At 43.0% G+C, this 20,606-nt stretch overlaps 1 protein-coding gene across 1 annotated transcript in view; it reads left to right on the forward strand.

The window, feature by feature from the left end:
* PLEKHG7 (pleckstrin homology and RhoGEF domain containing G7) overlaps positions 1–20,606 on the forward strand; it is a 78,449-nt gene that overhangs the window by 57,523 nt on the left and 320 nt on the right. Inside the window, exons 10-15 of the mRNA XM_068971409.1 lie at positions 3,190–3,364; positions 4,968–5,083; positions 5,434–5,527; positions 10,156–10,235; positions 12,543–12,696; positions 19,790–19,887. Coding sequence (XP_068827510.1) covers positions 3,190–3,364; positions 4,968–5,083; positions 5,434–5,527; positions 10,156–10,235; positions 12,543–12,696; positions 19,790–19,887 — 717 coding nt within the window. The remainder of the gene's footprint in view (positions 1–3,189; positions 3,365–4,967; positions 5,084–5,433; positions 5,528–10,155; positions 10,236–12,542; positions 12,697–19,789; positions 19,888–20,606) is intronic.

The following is a 20,606-nucleotide window of genomic DNA, read 5'->3' on the forward strand; positions in this document are numbered from 1 at the left end:
GAAGTCATCTAATACCTGCTGCCATTTTATAGAAGAGTCTGAGGTGCAGAGAGGGGAGGTGGTCCCTCAGCCTTAAAGCCTGGCCCCTAGAGCTCCGTCCCCCATGCACCTCTGGGCTCACTTTTCTGACCTGCTGTCTGTAGGTGGGGAAGTGGGAAAGATCATGCATGGCAGAATTCCCATAAAGAAGAGTCTGGAAGTTTTTAGAAGAAATGTTATAATAGCTGTTAGGGTAGGAGGGTATGGAAGACAAGGACAATTGCAAAGCTTGAGGCTAGGAGAGAAAAGGGGGAAAGCTGGAGAAGGGAAGAGAGGGGAAGAAAGAGAAAGAGCTCTCTTCTTCCAAAGAAAAGAATGGAGCCAGCAAAATGGGGTGGTGGGTGTTCGCTCTGGCTTCCACGTGTGTTCTTGTTGTCACTAAGTTGTGTCCACTTCTTCACAACCCCATGGACTGCAGCACGCCGGCTTCCCTGTCCTGCACTATCTCCCAGAGCTTGCTGAAACTCTGCATTGAATCAATGATGCCATCCAACCATCTCATCCTCTGTCGCCTCCTTCTTCTCCTGCCTTCAGTCTTTCCCAGTAGCAAGGTCTTCTTCAGTGAGTCAGCTCTTTGCATCAGGTGGCCAAAGTATTGGCGCTTCAGCATCAGCATCAGTCCTTCCAATGAATGTTCAGGGTTTATTTCTTTTAGGATTGACTGGTTGGATCCTCTTGGTGTCCAAGGGACTCTCAAGAGTCTTCTCCAACACCACAGCTCAAAAGCATCAGTTCTTGGGTGCTCAGCCTTCTGTATGGTCCAGCTGTCACATCTGTATGTGACTACTGGAAAAACCACAGCTTTGACCATATGGACCTTTGTCAACAAAGTGATGTCTCTGCTTTTTAACACACTGTCTAGGTTTGTCATAGCTTTTTTCTCCTAGGAAGCATCTTTTAATTTCATGGCTGCAGTCACCATCACAATGACTTTGGAACCCAGGAAAATAAAGTCTGTCACTGTTTCCATTTTTTCCCCACCTGTTTGCCATGAAGAGATGGGACAGGATGCCATTGATCTTTGTTTTTTGAATGTTGAGTTTTAAGCCAACTTCTTCACTCTCCTCTCTCACTTTCACCAAAAAGCTCTTTAGTTCCTCTTCACTTTTCTCCCAGATGGTGGTGCCATCTGCATATCTGAGATTATTGATATTTCTCCTGGCAGTCTTGTGATTCATCCAGCCGAACATTTCTCATAATGTGCTCTTCATAAAGGTTAAGCAGAGTGACAATATACAGCCTTGATGTACTCCTTTCCCAGTTTTGAACCAGTCCATTATTCCATGTCTGGTTCTGACTGTTGCTTCTTGACCTGCATATAGGTTTCTCAGGAGGCAAGTAAAGTGGTCTGGTATTCCCATTTCTTTAAGAATTTTCCAGTTTGCTGTGATCAACACAGTCAAAGGCTTTAGGGTAGTCAGTGAACCAGAAGTAGATGTTTTTCTGGAATTCCTTTACTTTCTCCATGATCTAACAAATGTTGGCAATTTGATCTCTGGTTCCTCTGCCTTTTCTGAATCCAGCTTTAGCATCTGGAAGTTCTTGATTCACATACTATTGAAGCCTAGCTTGAAGGATTTTGAGCATTAACTTGTAGCATGTGAAATGAGTGCAATTGTGCAGTACTTTGAACATTCTTTGGCACTGCCTTTCTTCGGAATTGGAATAAAACACCTTTTCCAGTCATGCGGCCACTGCTGAGTTTTCCAAATTTGCTGTCATATTGAGTGCAGCACTTTAACAACATCATCTTTTGGGATTCTAAGTAGTTCAGCTGGAATTCTATCACCTCCATGAGCTTTGTTCCTAGTAATGCTTCCTAAGGTCCACTTGACTTCACACTCCAGAATGTCTAGCTCTAGGTTAGTGATCACACCATCTTGATTATTTGAGTCATTAAGACCTTTTTGATACAGTTCTTCTGAGTATTCTTGCCACCTCTTACTAGCTTCAGCTTCCGTTAGGTCCCATACCGTTTCTGTGCTTTATTGTTACCATCTTTGCATGAAATGTTCCCTTGGTATCTCTGGTTTTCTTGAAGAGATCTCTAGTCTTTTCCCATTCTGTTGTTTTCCTCTATTTCTTTTCACTGTTCACTTAGGAAGACCTTGTTATCTCTCCTTGCTGTTCTTTGGAACTCTGCGTTCCTCTTCTCCTTTGCCTTTCGCTTCTTGTCTCAGCCATTTGTAAGGCCTGACTTGTAGCAGTACTTACTAAAATTTCCTTTCATGTCTTCTCCATTGCATGTACACCTGGCAGCCACCTCCTTGAACAAACTCTCCCTATTGACAACCGTCTGTGTCTTTTTTCTTCTCATCTCTCTCCTATATGATGTAGCTGAGTTTAGCCTCTTCAACCTCATTTTCTCATTATCCTGATTCCCTCCAACAAAGGAGAGTTAAGGAACTCACCCAGCAAGCAAAACTCCTTCCCTTTCCTTTCTCCCCATCCGGTGTTGACTCTCAGTTTTCCTAACTGCACTGCAGCAAAGGAGGCAGCAGAGCTGGCAAACCCAGAAATCAACCCCGAGGGCCTGGGAGGAGGAGAAGGGGAAACTGCGGTCGGTCAGAAGGGTAAACAAGGCTGGAATATGGGCATAATACTTCTTAAGCATATTGCCAAAAAAAAACAAAAACACCCATTTGTGATCCTGATTTCAGTACTAGTAGATAAATGCTGGCTATGGAAGGAATGATGCTAAAGCTGAAGCTCCAGGACTTTGGCCCCCTCATGCGAAGAGTTGACTCATTGGAAAAGACTTTGATGCTGGGAGGGATTGAGGGCAGGAGGAGAAGGGGACGACAGAGGATGAGATGGCTGGATGGCATCACTGACTCGATGGACCTGAGTATGAATGAACTCCGGGAGTTGGTGATGGACAGGGAGGCCTGGCGTGCTACTATTCATGGGGTCGCAAAGAGTCGGACATGACTGAGCAACTGAACTGAACTGAAGACGGTTTAATATGGGATTTTCAAAAGCAAGATCTACTCCTTCCAATGAATATTCAGTCCTTATAATTTTTCCCAGCAAGCTCACAGGGGTGTTATGTCATTACTGAGTGAGATCTCCTAAGGTTTTCGTGTGTCCAGATTCCTCAGTGCCCCGATAGAAGCAATGTTCTGATGGGCCTGGTTTTGCCTTCCCCAGTGGTGTGAGCAAAATGACCAGTGCAGACGCCTTCACCTACCTGAGCTGCTCGTGGCCCCGCTACACAGGCTGACTCGATACCCCTTGTTGCTGAAGAATATCTGGAAAAGGAGTACAGACTCTACAGAGAAAATCATCATCTACTCCATCAAGGAAAAGGTGGAAAAGTCAATCCGTAAGTCCCTGAGATGAGGGACCCAGAGCTCCAGTGTCAGCTTTAGTCAAAGAGTTGGGGGCCCCTGTGGCTCCTGGGAACCAGCTAGGCTTCCATCCTAGGAAGTAATTCCGTTGGCTTGAGGTCACTGGCTCTTGGAAATGTGGATTTGACTTTGAGTTTGCAATGTAAATCAAACACACTCAAGACAATGGGCTCCACTCACATCCTGGCCAACCCTGTGAGAACTCTTTCAACTCCTAACGGTTTACGCAGGACGTGGCTCCGTCTCCGAGGTTTTCAGATGTGAGTTCAGGCAGGAAAACTTCTACTTCCCAGATGATGAAGGCACTTTGTTTTTAACATCCATACTGAACCCACACACAAAGCAAATGGAAGTAAACAGCATGAAAATCCTTTCCGGAGGATAAATTACCACCGTCATCTTTTTTTAGGTCACTGAAATCGAGGGCCAATCTAAATATAATGCCAACTGCAATATTTAGAACTGGAATTAGGGGATAAAAGAGCAAGCCCTGTAATAATTTAAGTCTATTTGGGTAGTTATGTATAGTCAAATCCAAATAAATAAATCCTTGATAGGGGTCCATAAAAGATTTCTTAGGGAGCATCAAAAAGGAACAATTCAAATTGATAATTATCAGCTGTAAAGAAATGATATTTTTTTCTTTTCATGGTTAAAAGTAAAATGACCACTCAATTAGGAGTTTTTTCCCTTTTTTAAGTTTTTGTTCAAATTCTCTAATGACGGACACGAGGAACTAGAATTAAGCTTATCAAATTGATTGACAGAAAATTCAATTAAAGACAGATTTTTTAAAATTTTAAACTAATTTTGAAGATTATTACTCATTTTGATGGGTTTGTGAGGAAGATAATAACATCTGTTCCAGGAATTTCTCAATAAAATCTGAATTTTCATTGTTGAGGAAAGAGATCCCTGTGGCCTTCCTTGAAGTTTATGAGCTTAAAGATAGTGAATTCTCAAAGATTCCCCTAACCATTGATTCTGTGGGTCTATGACTTGCCCTCCACATTTTCAAAAATCATTTCAAAACCTCAATAGCAATATGTTATCAAAATAGTGGGAAACTAATATTTGAAAAACTTTGAAGAAAAGTTTTCTTTGTTTTCAAAAGTTCTTTGAAGAGAACTTTTCTTCAAACTAAACTTTGAAGAAAAAATACGTTCTTACCAAAAGAAATAATCAACTTTATCATAAAGGGAACGTGTGTTTTATGATTAAGACAAAAAGATAGGCTTGTCCTTGTTAGTCTGATTTTTTTCCTTCCTGTAATCCCCAGCTGTATGCTGTAGGGAATATGAGAGAGCTACCAGGAGCATTATTAGTATTGTTGAAATAAAAATGCACGTTTACAATTTATTGAATTAGTTCAGCTTCATTTTCTCTGCAAGAGGCTGATTTCAAATTAGTGAGTTTTTCTAAGGTGTTCAAACAGCGAGAAATAATGTTAAATGAACCTCAGATATAGTTTGGCTCCAGGGGGTTCAGTGTCTGAATGATTTCTGTGGATCTTGGTTAAATTTTATGCTGTAATGTCTCATGCATTTAAAAATATATTGGATGTGTCTTGTCTTTTAGGGGATCTTGAGGGAAAAGTGAAGTGGCTTGACAATTTTCAGAAGTTCAGACATCTACAGGAGATTGTAGTGTGGCCTCCACTTTGGGATCGAGATAAAAGGTTTTTCATTCCAGAGGTACAAAAGGGATCAGTTAGAACATACATCCCTTTCCAGAAGTTTGGCATTTGGGTGGAAATACACTAATCTTATTACATAGTGCCCAGCTGCCCACCAGAATTATAAATCTTGCAGATGTAAAGCCTTCATCCATGTGGCATTGTGTGTAGTGGGGCAGCTGGCCTCATCACGCCGTTCCTGGGCTGGTCCTCCTAAGAGGTTTGCCCATTTTTCCCCAGCCCCATGTCCACTTACTGGCATTTCCAAATGTCTCCAGCTTTGTAGACAGAGTTGCATTGCCCCAGCTCCTGGAACATGCTGTTTTCTAATCACTAACATCTCTTTGATTATCTCCTTTGTTTTCCCAGTGCCTGAAACACATTTTTAAAGAACACATGGCAGAAAACATCCTGTCACCAACCAACAGACACCTTCTCTATGAAGGAAAGCTAACTCTTGCAGGTAAATAACTGCTTCCTTTACAAACCCAACATCTTTGCTACCTTGTAACTTGTCCAACTGTGGCTAATAGAAGGGTGGCAGGAATTGCATTTGCTTGTGGCCAAGGTGACAGCAGATGTGAATCAGAGAGCATCCCGTGGAGTCACACAGACTCCAGCTTGATCAGACCACAGGGTGACTCTAAAATGGCGTAACTATATGTATCTTATAAGACTGGAGTCCAAGTGAAGAGCTTAGCTCAAAGTCTGGTGGTGGTGGTGGTGGTTGCTAGGTTGTGTCTGACTCTTGCGACCCCATGGACTGTAGCCTGCCAGGCTCCGCTGTCAGTGGGATTTTCCAGGCAAGAACACTGGAGTGGACTGCCATTTCCTTCTCCAAGCTCAAGGTCTGGAATCTGGTAAACCCTCGACATCAGCTGTTCCCACCCTCACTTGAGCTGGGCGGTCAGACTGTCAGTGTTGACTGAGAATCTGCTATGTAACACACTTTGTGCTGCGCAGGACTGGAGGATAGAGAATCGCTATTCTAGATAAGCCTTTCCCTCGAGCTGAGAAGCTCTGCCACAGTAAGCAGACCTGCGGGCTGAATCCGAAAGCGGGCCCAGTGCTGGAGTACCCCGGAAGGGCTCCCTGTGGCCCGTGGCACTGGAGGGGGACTCTGGCGAACAGAAGGCTGTTAGGTCAGTGGAAGGACAGCCCGAGTGAAAAGCACAGCACGAGAAAAGGCCTGGAGGCAGAGGCCGCCTGGGCGAGGAGGCTCCCCCGCGGCTAGGAGGGTGTGCCCCCTTCCCCCTCCACCTCTGCCGCCTCTGCAACCTGGAGGCTTGGCCAGCAGTCTCCCCACGCTGCAGTTCCCCCTCTTTGTTGTGAGGAGTTCAGTGAGCTAATAATGGATGTTGGTAGCTCTTGAAAGAATAGTTGGTAGAGAGTCAGCGCTCAGTAAATATGATCAGAAAGGGCTGCCCAGCTGAAGTAAGACTTGCTTTCATTCGTTGATTCATTGCTTCACAAACCCTCGCTTGGGCACCCACAGTGTGTGAAGCCCTGTGGGATGTGGAATTGCACATTTATAGCCGTCTGAGATCTTGTTGGTAGGGGGTGCTGGGCAGTAAGTCCTTACTCGGTACACATCTGTTGAGAACCTGCTCTAGTTTCAAGATAGGGTTAGATGTCAGCTTGGGACATAACTCCTGCCCACTCAGGAAGATAGACACGCCTCATGTTTCACAGCAAAGGAGTTTTGCATGCATTTTCTCCTGCCAGTGAGTCGTGCAGAGAAATTACATTTAATCCCATATCACAGGACAAATACAGGGAAGTTCCATAACGCATTCAGGGCACTTGGTGAGTTAATGGCCGCATTCAGACCCAAGCCAACAGGCTGCCTCAGCCTAGCTGGCCTCCAGAATTTTAGCAACTGCCTTGGAAGCCAGAGGGACCCAGCCAGGAAACTGCAGAAAGCAGAAAGCCACTGAGTCCTCACGCAGGGACATAATAGGGTTAAAAGTTGTTGAAGAAGGAGGTCGGAAAAGCAGTGTGCAAAGTGGGTGGAGGAGACAAAGCAGAGAGACCAGCCTGAAGGCTCCTCAGCGAAGCAGGTGAGGTAGGAAGAGCCTGGGCCTTTGTTTTTCAACCATTCTCCACCTGCAGATGCCCCCTGCCCCCACTTGCCTCTGAGAAGATAACAGTTTTACACTTTCTTTAATGTTGTTTACAATTTCAGAAATAACTATATCATTGTGACAAAGCCAAATCCAACCAAAACTTAAAGTAAGGAGGCGAAACACAGTTCTGTGTACAGTCATATGACTTTCCCTCCAAAATTTGGCCTCCACCTGGAATTATCAGAGATTTTATTTCACCTCTTCCCTGTGTCCACCAACTTCCCCAACACAGTGAGTTGGACTAGCCTATCCTAAAATGTTAGAAATGGGTGTGGATCAAAAAGGAAGACCTGTGTAAATATTAGTAACACCAGGCTCCTGTCCAACAGTATATGCTGTTAGTCAGGTATCATCACAGGGGGAGGTGTCATCATACCAAGTTTAAAGTCACTGGGACTTTGACTCAGAGTTGGCATGGAAATGTGGTGGGGGTGATAATATTAGAAGAAATAGGATATTGTTTTGAATGGGAAAAGCACTGGACCAAGAATTAGGGGCTTTAGCACCAACAGTGGGCTTTGGGGAAATTGTTTAAATTTCCTTAATCTCTTCTGTAAATGTTGGTGATGACAATGGTAATAACAGTGATAACAGTGATACCTACTACTAATGCGTTTCAGAACTTCTTCTAGCCTTAAAAATTGTGGTGTTAAGATTAAATAAGTGCATTTTCTCATTCCCAGAAGGTACAAGTTTTTATAACTTTAGAAGTTTAACCAGCTTCCCATCAGAATTCATGCTGGCACATAACCTTCACAAATGCACTGCTCCCCACAGATTGGTGTTTCTAAATAGAAAAATGAGTGAAGTTCAGGCCAGCGTGATGGCCGAGTAGCTAGCTGTGGCACCCAGAGAACAGCGTTCACGCTGCTGCAGAACTGGGCGAGCCAGTGGTGCTGCTCCGTCCCCTAGCAGTGCGAGGAAATGAAGTGAAAGCCGCTTGGTCGGGTCAGATTCTTTGCAACCCCACGGACTATACAGTCCATGGAATTCTCCAGACCAGAGCACTGGAGTGGTAGCCTTTCCCTTCTCCCAGGTATCTTCCCAACCCAGGGATCGAACCCCAGTCTCTCACATTGCAGGCAGATTCTTTACCAGCCGAGCCACCAGGGGAGGCCAGCAGTGCGATGAGAACCCCACAGTTCAGGCTCTGTGAGAGTTAGAACCGCACAAGTTAGTAAGCCTCAGAGCTGGTTGTGTGACCCATAGCTTCAGACTCCTGGGATAGTAAATATGAATACTCTAGCTTTAGGCCTACAGTGCCCCTCTTCAGTCATCCTTTTTCATAATCCCATATTTCCTTTAGCACCGTCAGTTCTTGAATTTATCTCAGATGTTGTCTGTGTTTATTATGTGTCTGCTTCTATTACAATTAAAGCTCTTAGAAGGCAAGATTCTGCCTTAATCATTGATGCATCGTGGTGCTCAGTGTTTGTTGGCTGCTTGGAAATACAGGTGCCAGCTTTCCTGTAGCTGAATGTGACCAAGTGACTAAACTCTGCCTGCATTCTAACTCATATCCCATTGGCCAGAATTTCGTCACTTGGTCACATTCAGCTACAAGGAAAGCTGGCACCTGTACTTGTTCACAAGTAAACAACTACCCACTAAAACTTGGAAATTTCATTACTACAAAATAACAATTGTTTTTGAGGGACCACCGGCAGTCTTTGCCACAGCCCAGTTTGCCAAAAGGAGTTTCTAGTAGAGATGGAAAACACCTAAAAAATATTCAAGGATAATTCAAGATTAAATAATATATCTAATTTCTCTTCTGGGCAAATATAGGAAGTATCTTTCCTCTAAACTTAAAGAAGGGGAGTGTTAGATATTGTATCTATTAATTTAACCTTAGACATTGTATTTCCAGGGTATACAAGAAAGAACTTCTAGAATAATATAAACAAACAAATAGAATAATAAAAAATATTTACTTGATTTTCCTTATATTTCCTTTAAGTGCCTATCACATCACCCTCTGAAAAGACTACCCTTTCCTCTAAAATCATTTAAATTTAACCATTTCTTTTTCTAATTTCTAAGGGATAGAGTTAAATCCAGAAGGGGAGCGATCTAATACTTTTCCTTTCTACTGCTGTCTCCTTCTTAGGGAAAAGCAGAAAAGCCTATTTGCCTTCAGTTATCATCAAAAGTGATATTAAGAAAAGGTTGTAAATATAAAGCTACATGAAGACTTTAAACATGTATAGGCACATTGGAAAACTTGAGAAACAATTGCTTTAATGACTCTCTTCATCAGCTAGGGCTGCCATAAGAAAATGCTGCCAGCTGGGCGGCTTCACCAGGAGGCATTTATTTCTCACAGTGCTGGAGGCTGGGAGTCTAAGATCAGGTTGCCTGCTGATGTGGTTCCTGGAGAGAGCTCTTTTTCCAGCTTTCTCAGCGTCATACGTGGCAGAGAGAGAGCGCACATGCCTTGGTGTGTCTTGGATGATATTTGCCCTGCCAGACTGGGGTCCTCCCTTAAGCCTTCTTCTAACCTTAATTACTTCCTTAGTCCAAGTACACAATGGGGGTTGGGACTTCCGCAAAGAACTGGGGGGCTATGCAGTTCAGTCCACGGCAATGACAAAGTGCCTTTTCTCTAGTAACGTATACCTTTGCCAGTGACACCCAGATGAGTCAGGAGGCAAAAATGCTGGTGTACTGTTGATCGACTACTACAGATATCACCCAGGTTATCTCAGATCCACATGAAATGCGTCACTAATATCTTTAAAGTTGGAAGTGTGAGCTCACATCAGGTCTCTGCTTTAGGGAGAAATCAGCTCAATTGTAATGCAGTTTTCTGACCCACGTGATTGGAGCCCCCTGAGTCCTGAGCCTCCTGCACCCAGATACCTGTTCTGTGTTGTTTTCTAAAGGGTTTCTTTGATTTAAAAAGAAAAAAAAAAACTTTTGCTTGCTACTTCCAGCCCCAATTTCATCTTCTTTCTTTCCTCAGAAAGCACAAGATTCCTAGATGTTTATCTGTTTCTCTTTGATGATTTCCTCTTAGTTACGAAAACTAAGCGCAACAAAAAGGTAAAAGTCTGTTGTTTCTAAATAAGTCTGTTGAATGAGTTTAGAGATATTTCTGAATAAGTTGTTAAAAAGAGAAAAAAATCATGTACTTCAAATCAGACTTTACCCTCCATAAAATGGAGGCATTTAAAAATATTGGCTTTTTCCATCATAGAGTTCTGAACTGAAAAACATCAGTAACAAAAGCGAGTCCCATTTCATAAGGATGCCAGAGGGTGTGTGTAGTTTTAGAATGACTCAACTCCATATACTTTTGAGGTGAGTCCCAGAAGCCGCAGGACTTTATGCCTGGCCAGGCTTGGCAAATGAAATGGAGATCCTTTTGTCCATATCAGCCTTTTTCTCAACCACATTGTCCACCACAGTGAAAGCTGTCGGAGCCGGGCGCCTCTTGGAACCAAATGCTGCCAAATGCATTCTCATTTGAAAGGGCACCTCCTTGGGGCCCTGGTCTCTCAGAGTCTACCTGTAATTAACAACTGCAGATGCCAAATAGATGTACAGTTGGCATCACAGGAAAAAAGAGTCACCAAGGGCTAGAGCCACAAAATCTCTTCTAAGACTAGGGATTTTTCTCTTGAAGTATTAATTGTTAGTATTGTTGTCGTTACTCCCCATTAAGCCACGGGTCTCATGGTCCACCATTTTTCCATTTCACGGTCTGTTCCCTGACTGATGCAAGCGCTTTCAGGAAGGGGCCTTTTCTGCAGCTCTTAGAGGTGGGAAGAGCTGCAGTTTCTCCTTGGCCATCAGAGATACTTAATGTTCTAACCCACTCACTCTTTTACTCAATAGCTTGCCTGACACAGATGTTAAGATCATGAGACTAGATCTCTCGGTATTTTAATATTCTAACTTCTGGATGGCATGTTGGTTTCTGTTGTTTGTCGTCCTAGTTGATAAGTCATGTCCACCTCTTTTGCGACGCCATGGATTGTAGCCCACCAGGCTCCTCTGTCCCTGGGATTTCCCAAGCAAGAATACTAGAGTTGGGTTGCCATTTCCTTCTCCAGGGGATCTTCCTGACCCAGGGATCAAACCTGTGTCTCCTGCATTAGCAGGCAGATTCTTTACCACTGAGCCACCAGGAAAGTGGCCTGTTGGTTAGTTAAGCTAAATAATTTAAGGGCCTATATGCAATAAGAAAAAAATGGGCTTCCCACTTGGCACTAGTGGTAAAGAACCTGCCTGCCAGTGTAGGAGACGTAAGAGATGCAGGTTCAAGCCCTGGGTCAGGAAGATCCCCTGGAGGAGGGCATGGCAACTCGCTCCAGAATTCTTGCCTGGAGAATCCTGTGGACAGAGGAGCGGTCCACAGGGTCATAGAGAGTCAGATACAACTGAAATGACTTAGCTCACAAGCAATAAAATAGATACCCATTAATCAATCTGTGAATAGTTGATTGGTTGGGGAGGGAGTGGCTGTTGGAGATATTAAGAGTCAGTTTCGAAACTTGGATGACCTCCTGTTTTTAGCTGCCAGACTAGCATGTCTGAACAGGTCAAGCCCTGAAAAAAAATCTCTGTCCCCTTCCAAAACCTGACATTAAGCACAGCTTACCTTCTCTTTACATAATGGCACAGATCAGAGCCCGTGACTCATTACTGACCATGTTATAATATTCTGCTTCCATGCTTCACAACTTGATTCTAAAATAAGGAATGTTACCTGTTTTAAATTCCCCTTTAAATTCTTCTGTCTGATAAATCTGAGAATTTTATTGACTTCACAGGAGCAGAAATAACCACCCAGAGAAGACATCAGGTGCCATTTATTTTTTTGGAAAAAGAAATAAAGAATGTGTGTTTTCATTTCTCTTTGCTATTTAGTGCGCAAATTGCTTCATGTACATCACAATTTTTGACATCTGTTTTAATTTAGCATATATATTCAAAACAATTTCAGCTATTTATAAATCATAGAGCATGCAGTCTATTTATTTAGATTTTAGTGTAAGATCCCATAGATAGAATGGGCCTAGATGAGGCTCCTCTTTCTCATTCATTTAACTCAGTACTACAGAGGGATACTTGAAATAAAGATCTTTCTGGTGATGTGATGGTGATTTAATGTTTCCAAGTTATGGAACTGACCATTTATTTATTCAGGTGATTAAACTTGGGGCTCAGAAACACTGTGTTTTAAATCACTGTGTACTCTGGGAAATGCTTTTCAAGATCCTAAAAGAGTAGTAAGCTGGATTTCAAACAATTGTTTCTAAAAATCAGTTTGTTTAAGGATGTGCTGTAAGTATGTGTGTCAGTATTTATTTCCTGTTTTTTGCATTATTTCCTCCTAAATTTCAGAAACTTGGAGGCTCAGACCCTGGTTTAATGTGCCCTTCACTTACTCCTGAGCTGCAAACAGTAATCAAAGAAGGTGGTTCGTGTACAGTAATTGATCAGCCCATTCCACTAGACAGATTGGTTGTCAGAGGTCTCGATTCACTCCACGTGTCAGGTATGTGTTTTACGTGCATCATTCAGCTCATCTCTTTGCCATCCCAGAGTTTTACGTTGGCCTTTTTTGATAGCAGGACATGAATCCAATTTAAATCTTCAACAAAGATAATACTGAGTTTCCATGTAGTTAAATATCACCCATTCTACAGGCTAGTTATGGAAGGAGTGCAGGACTTGCTTCCAACACTTGGATGACCCAGCTTTGCCCCTTGCTAACTGTGTGACTCTGTGTGCAAGGTATTGGGTTGGCCAAAAAGTTCATTCTGGCTTTTCTGTAAGATCTTATGGGAAAACCTCCAAACTTTTTGTCCAATTCAATATGTAATATGTAAATCTTCTAAGCCACAGGTGTTGTTCAGTTGCTAAGTCATATCCAACTCTTTGCTGCAATTGGATGCAGCATGCCAGGGTTCCCTGTCCTTCACTACTTTCTGGAGTTTGCTCAAACTCATGTCTATTAAGTTGGTGATGCCATCCAACCATCTTATCCTCTGTTGCCCCCTTCTCCTCCTGCCCTCAGTCTTTCCCAGCATCAGGGTCTTTTCCAGTGAGTCAGCTCTTCGCATCAAATGGCCAAAATATTGGAGCTTCAACCTCAGTCCTTCCAATGAATATTCAGGGTTGATTTCCTTTAGGATTGACTGGTTTGATCTCTCTGCTGTCCAAGGGACTCTCAAGAGTCTTCTCTAGCACTCCAACCCTACAAATTGAAATTCTTCAGCACTCAGCTTTCTTTATGGTCCAACTCTCACATCCGTACATGACTACTGGAAAAACCATAGCTTTGACTGTATGGACCTTTGTTGGCAAAGTGGTGTCTCTGCCTTTTAATACACTGTCTAGGTTTGTCATAGCTTTCCTTCCAAGGACCAAGTGTTTTAATTTCATATTTGCAGTCACCAATCCATACTGATTTCTGAGCCCAAGAAAATAAAATCTAACCCTAACCCCTAACCCTAATTTTTCCACTGTTTCCACTTTTTCTCCATCTGTTTGCCATGAAGTGATGGGACTGGATGCTATGATCTTAGTTTTTTGAATGTTGAGTTTTAAGCCAGCTTTTTCATTCTCCTCTTTCACCCTCATCTAGAAGCTCTTTAGTTCCTCTTCACTTTCTGCCATTAGAGTGGTTGTCATCTGCCTCTCTGAGGTTGTTGATACTTCTCCTGGCAATCTTGATTCCAGCTTGTGATTCATCCACCTGGCATTTTGCATGATGCACCCTGCATAGACATTAAGTAAACAGGGTGACAGTATACAGCCTTGTCATACTCCTTTCTGAAGTTTGAACCAGTCAGTTACTCCATGTCCAGTTCTAACTGTCGCTTCTTGACCTTCATACAGGTTTCTCAGGGGAGAGGTAAGGTGGTCTGGTATTCCCATCTCTTAAAGAATTTTCCACTGTTTGTTATGGTCCACACAGTCAAGGGCTTTAGTGTAGTCAATGAAGCAGAAGTAGGTGTGTTTCTGAAATTCCCTTGCTTTCTCTATGATCCAACGAATACTGGCAATTTGATCTCTAGTTCCTCTGCCTTTTTTAAACCCAGCTTGTACATCTAGAAGTTTCTCAGTTCACATACTGCTGAAGCCTAGTTTGAAAGATTTTGAGCATAACTTTGCTAGTGTGTGAAATGAGGGCAATTGTATGGTAGTTTGAGCATTCTTTGGCATTGCCCTTCTTTGGCACTGGAATGAAAACTGACCTTTTCCAGTCCTGCAGCCACTGCTGAGTTTTCCAAATTTGCTGTCATGTTGAGTGCAGCACTTTAACAGCATCCTCTTTTAGGAGTTTTAATAGCTCAGCTGGAATTCCATCACCTCCACTAGCTTTGTTCATAATTCAGCTTGATAAAATCAAGATAATATCTTCCCCAGTTGGTTGTCATGAGAATTAAATAATGCAGGTAAAGCACTCAATAAATGATGGCTGATACTAGGTCTGTTAATCATTTTAGTACCAAAGTTAAAGCGCTGGTAAACCAAGACATGCGAGGAAAGCCTGAGATATTTTACTGCAATTGCTCTACAGAAAAGTGCCAGAAATAAACATAAATATGTGTATGTACATACATACACACGTGTATAGATCAGAAATATATATTTTTGTTTTTCAAGCATTTCCTGAGAACCAGACACTCTGTAAGTGCCTTGGAGTTAAAAAGATGAAGTCCTCAGAACAACAAAAGATCAATACATCCTGTCGGGAAAGCCCTGGGTCTCCGAGGGACTTGAAGGACGTCTTGGCTGACGTAGTACTGGGTGGGAGGCAGCAGTGTTCGAAAGGAAGCAGGCCTCTCTCTGCCTTGGGTACAGGCTCATAGGAGACCAGCAAAGACAGCAGGAGAGTGCCTTCCTGCCCCAAGGAGGGGAGGACAGGGCAAGCCCTGAAGCACCCAGCGCAGCAGCCCTGGGATGCGGCTGCTGCTGCTGCTGCTGCTAAGTCGCTTCAGTCGTGTCCGACTCTGTGCGACCCATAGACGGCAGCCCACCAGGCTCCCCGTCCCTGGGATTCTCCAGGCAAGAACACTGGAGTGGGTTGCCATTTCCTTCTCCAGTGCGTGAAAGTGAAAAGTGAAAGTGAAGTCGCTCAGTCGTGTCTGACCCTCAGCGACCCCATGGACTGCAGCCTTCCAGGCTCCTCCGTCCATGGGATTTTCCAGGCAGGAGTACTGGAGTGGGGTGCCACTGCCTTCTCCGCAGCCCTGGGCTAGCTGGTCCCTACTCACTAGCAGGGGACCAGCCTATACATGGCACAGCAACACTGCACCCTGAAGACACCAACAGGTAATAATAATAGCCACACTGTGCATCAGTATGTTATGTAACTAGGTTGTATATTTGAATGTTTAAACCCTGAATGTATCCAAACTCTCCCCAAGAGCAGCTGGGCTCCAGTGGGGTGGGAGGAACCTACATCCAGACTAGAGCCTCTGCTTCCCTTGTCTGTTCTACTTAGGAGAAATAGAAGCTTTGCTGAAAAACAACTAGGTGGGCCTTAAGGCCTCTTAGAGCAGAGGCCAAAATCTGCATAAACCAGAGAGCTTTCCTGAGCAAGCTTAGAAAGGGGCATCTCAGAGGGACACAGCCTTCTTACTAGAGTGGCCCATAGTTAGAAGATTCTGCTGGGATTTATGGATGTGAGCGGAGGAAGGTGTGTGATCCCCCAGCAGGAGAGGGAAGCAGCTTGGGCTCAAGTCAGCCGCAGCCACGCCAGACAGCTGGACTCTGGGAAACCTGGCATCCCAGGATTCCCTTGGGAGATGCATGTGTTTTCTTTTGTATTCCTTTTTTTTCTCCTTTCTTTTTTAAACAAAATCAATACCTTTTTAAAACCATACTTCACCATGTTTTGTTACTTTTTAATTTGTCACTACCATTTCGTTTTTAAATATTAACATTGGTCATTATTTTAACTGTCTGGATACAGTGCCTGAGTCAGAATAGCTGTAGGGTGAAACAATAAAGTCTGAAAAAGAAGGGATTGTGCATCCCTAGTGACAGAAACCTAGTTTCACATCCTGGCTATATCATTCACAAGCTGTGTGACTTTAGAAAAATACACCTAATCTGTGTCCTCATTTGGAATTAGTTGACTTTTTTTTTTAATTGAAGTATAGTGCATTTACAGTGTTCCAAGTATACAGCAGTGATTCCATTTTATACACACACCTTTTTTTCAGATTCTTCTCCACTATAGGTTATTACAAGGTACCGAAGAATTTAGTTCCTGCGCTGTGTAGTAGGTCCTGTTGCTTATGTCTTTTTAATTGTGTTTATCTTTGGCCGTGCTGGGTCTTCACTGTTGTGTGGCCTTTTCTTTAGCTGCAGTGAGTGAGCGCTACTCTCTGCAGTATGCAGGCTTCTCACTGCGGTGGCTGCTATTGTTGCAGAGCACAGGCCCTAGGGCAGCCGGCTTCGGCAGGCTGCAGCATGCGGGCTCTGTAGTTGCGGCTCCTGGACTCTAGGGTACAGGCCCACTCAGTGGCACTCAGGCTGAGCTGCCCGCAGCATGTGTGGTCTTCCTGGATCGGGATCGAACCCGGGTCTGCTGCATTGGCAGGTGGGTTCTTTACCACTGAGCCACCAGGGGAGGCCTCTTCATCTGTTTCGTATGTTGATACAGTGGGGCTTCCCAGGTGGCACAAGGGTGACGGATTCACCTGTCAGTGCAGGAGACACAGGAGATGCAGGCTCCATCCCTGGGTCGGAAAGATCCCCTGGAGGAGGAAATGGCAACCCACTCCAGTATTCTTGCCGGGAAAAGTCCATGGACAGGAGCCTGGCAGGCTACAGATCATGGGGTTGCAGAGTCAGACACAATGTTGATATAGTAGTGTGTATCTGTTAATCTCAAATTCCTAATATAGCCCTCCCTTACCTTTCCCCTTTGATAATTAAGATTTTTTTTTGAGTCTGTTTTGTAAATAAGCTCATTTGTATGCCTCTTTTAGATTCCATAAGAAACACTGTGTTTGTCTTTCTCTGTTAAGATGTCACTTTACATCTCTCCAGGTCCATCCATGTTGCTGGGAATGGCACTATTATTTTTTATGGCTGAGTAATATGTGTGTGTGGTCATCTGTTGATGGACATTTAGGATGTTTCCGTGTCTTGGCTACTAGCATAGTGTTGCTATGAACATTGGGGTGCATGTATCATTTCAAATTTTAGTTTTTGTCTTTCCAGATAGATACCCAGAAGCAGGATTGCTGGGTCATAGGGTAGTTTTCAGGTTTTTGTAGAACCTCCATACTGTTTTCCGCAGTGGTCGCAGCAGTTTACATTCCCACCAGTGGGGTAGGGGAGTTCCCATTTCTCTACACCCTCTGCAGCAGATACTGTCTGTAGACTTTGATGACGGACATTCTGTCCCATGTGAGGTGGCACCTCACTGTAGCTGAGATCTGCATTTCTCTAGTGATGTTGAGCATCTTGCCACGTGCCCGTAGGCCATCTGTATGTCTCCTTTGGAGAAATGCCTGTTTAGGTCTTTTGCCCATTTTTTATTAGGTTATTTGCTTTTTTGATGCTGAGTTGTATAAGCTGTTTATTTTGGAAATGAATCCCTTGTTAGCTGCATCATTTGCAAATATTTCCTCCTGTTCTGTAGGTTGTCTTTTTGTTTATGGTTTCCTTTGCTCTGCAAAAGCTTTTAAATTTTATTAGGTCCCGTTTGTTTGTTTTTCCTTTTGTTCCCATTATTCTAGGAGATAAATCCAAAGAAACATTGCTATTTTTGTCAAAGAGCATCCCACTTATGTTTTCCTCTAGGAGTTTTACAGTATCCAGTCTTACTTTTAAGTCTTTAATCCATTTTGAGGTTGTGTTTTTTTGGTGTGTATGTGGTGTTACGTAGTGGTCTGATTTCATTCTTTTACACATAGTTGTCCAGTTTTCCCAGCTCCTTTATTGGAGGGATTGTCTTTTCTCCATTATATATCTTTGCCTCTTTTGCTGCAGATTAAATGACCATAGGTGCATGGGTTTATTTCTGGGCTTTCGTCCTTTCATTGATCTTTGTGTCTGTTTTTGTGCTGGAACCATACATACTCTTTTGGTCACTGCAGTCTAGTCTGGGGTCGGGGAGCATTGATTCCTGCAGCACCGAGGTGGTTCTTCAAGATTGTTTTGGTGACTCAGGGTAAGTTGACCTCTTATAAAGTTGATCTGTGATTTAAATGACAAGGAAAAAATACATAGCACTGTGCCTAGTGATAGTAAGTGCTTAATAAATGATGTCAGCTATTGTTAATTATTATATTAGAACATCAGGGAGAAAAGAGCTACTCCTTTTTTTATTTATTATCACCTTCTTTTATCTGATAAGCCTCACCATTCCAGGTACTTTTGCTTATGAAATCTTTAGTAGTCATATTACAAACCAAACAGATGAGGGATACTTTAAATAACTGAGAACTACAGATACAATTATGAGGAAAATGGATTCTGAAATCCAGCCAAGAACCACCACCTGATCTTTAAAGCCTCACTTGCTGCAGGGAATTTATAAGGAGAAAAATCAGGCAGTTAAACAAATACAGCCAGATCTTTTTTCCAGAAAGTCATTTTAATAGGTTTAAGTTCTCTCACCCCAGAAAAGCTGGACAGAATTTCATGACCTTGTCAGGCTTTGTTGTGGTAGAATTTAGGAATTATGAGGGTTAGACTGTTATAGTTTGTAGGACTTAAGTAGTTCTTACAGTTAAGAAAATAAAAGTCTCGTATTTGCTTCAGTTCCAAAATGAGGCTCAACTTGCCTCAATGAGTATGAATTAAATCCACGAACTTCAAGGAATAGGAACAAGGACTGTGAACAAGCATCAGCTTAATAATGATCAGCCAGGAAGGGGCACCCTATCCTCCTCCTCTCTGTAGTACTTGGTATGACCTGGTTTGGCTTTGTTCCTAGACATAAATTGACTATAGAAAGAATATATAGGCTGCCGAACTGGTGCTGTATAAATAATTCAAGGACAAACTTTCATTTTAAGAGCTCCAGCTGTATTAATAAAAAGGAAATCTGCTTTCCCAGGGAAATCTGCTAGGAAACGACAGAACAGACCATTTCTTTTCAAACACAGAAACCATGCCAACGTTTTTTTGTTTTTGCTTTACATTTCACGTAATTTTGGTGGACGTTGGATTTTATTTGAGTCCTTTTTTTTGGGGCGGGGGGGGCGCTTTTCTTGGACCACTGTGAAGCATTCAGGTGGTTTTTGTATGTTTGCCACATCTTAATTTGTTTAACCCTTCTCTTGATGTTTAACTTCCCTTTAAGTACAAGAAAAGGAGTGCCAGGAGTGGGGGTAGTGGTCAGAGAAACTGATTATTTTTCACAAAGTCTGTCTAATATGCTAAGCTTCTTCCTTCGGGAGGAACACATTTCCCATCACTTAAGCCACAAATGTATTTCATCAAGTCCGGAAGTTGTTGGCTAAGGAAGAAAAGGTCTGCATAGTTAAGTGGGCTCTCTCATAGACACAGGACAGAAAACTCCCACACATTAATAAACAAAAATCCAGGTTCTTAGGCTGAGAAACTATGGATTTCATATTGAATGCTTTGTTGTTTTGTCCTTAACCTTTTTCTAGTCTTTGGGCTGAGAAATGCTTTCCTCATACAACATGAAAACAGATACCGACAATGTATAGCGGCATTCTTATTACAGGCCCAAACGGAAAACATCAAGGTATGTATTTCAGCTTTATAGGTTATGATTCCTCAGACATAAGAGGGAAAAAAATCTCACTCCAAACTCACTAAGAAACAGTGAAAGGAAAGTTTTGTCAAGTTGGTAGGACAGGAAGGATATGACTGTCTAACCACATCAGGCTCAGAAACCTCAGCACTGACCGTTTTCTTACATCCCCAGTGTTGACACAGCCTCCCTTGTTTCTCCTGCAGCAGAAGCTGCCTCTGACTTCTGCGAGGTCTATAGAAAATGAGGGTAAAACTGCTTTGGATTGCATGCTTTTAAGATGTAATCAATTTCAAAGCCCTGTATGCAAACAGTATGATGCCAGCTTAAGTGAGGGGCTCCTGCAGTAATGAACCACCGAGTCTCCTCTTTGAAAATAGGTCCCTGTTTTTACAGCTGTGGAGCTGCAGGGCAGCTGCCTACCTGGCTCTGGTGTCTCTGTCGTAGGAGTTTCCATTTTCGCCTCTCCCTGGTAGGCTTTCCTTAGGACAGCAGTGTGGCCAGTTCCTGGAAGGCTGCATTGTGCTCAAGGACTCGACTTCTTCCCTCAGTCTGTTTTTCAAGTTATGCCAGCGGATTAAAAACTTCTATTTCCACACAAAGGGGAAATTTAAGAAATTCAATTTTCAAACTACTTACATTCCCAGTACTCATCTTTGTAATTAGTCATCCTTAACTATTATGGTTTCTTGATTACTCACAACTGTTTA

This window comes from Capricornis sumatraensis, chromosome 4 (genome assembly GCF_032405125.1).
Source record: "Capricornis sumatraensis isolate serow.1 chromosome 4, serow.2, whole genome shotgun sequence".
In the NCBI taxonomy this organism is placed as follows: domain Eukaryota; kingdom Metazoa; phylum Chordata; class Mammalia; order Artiodactyla; family Bovidae; genus Capricornis; species Capricornis sumatraensis.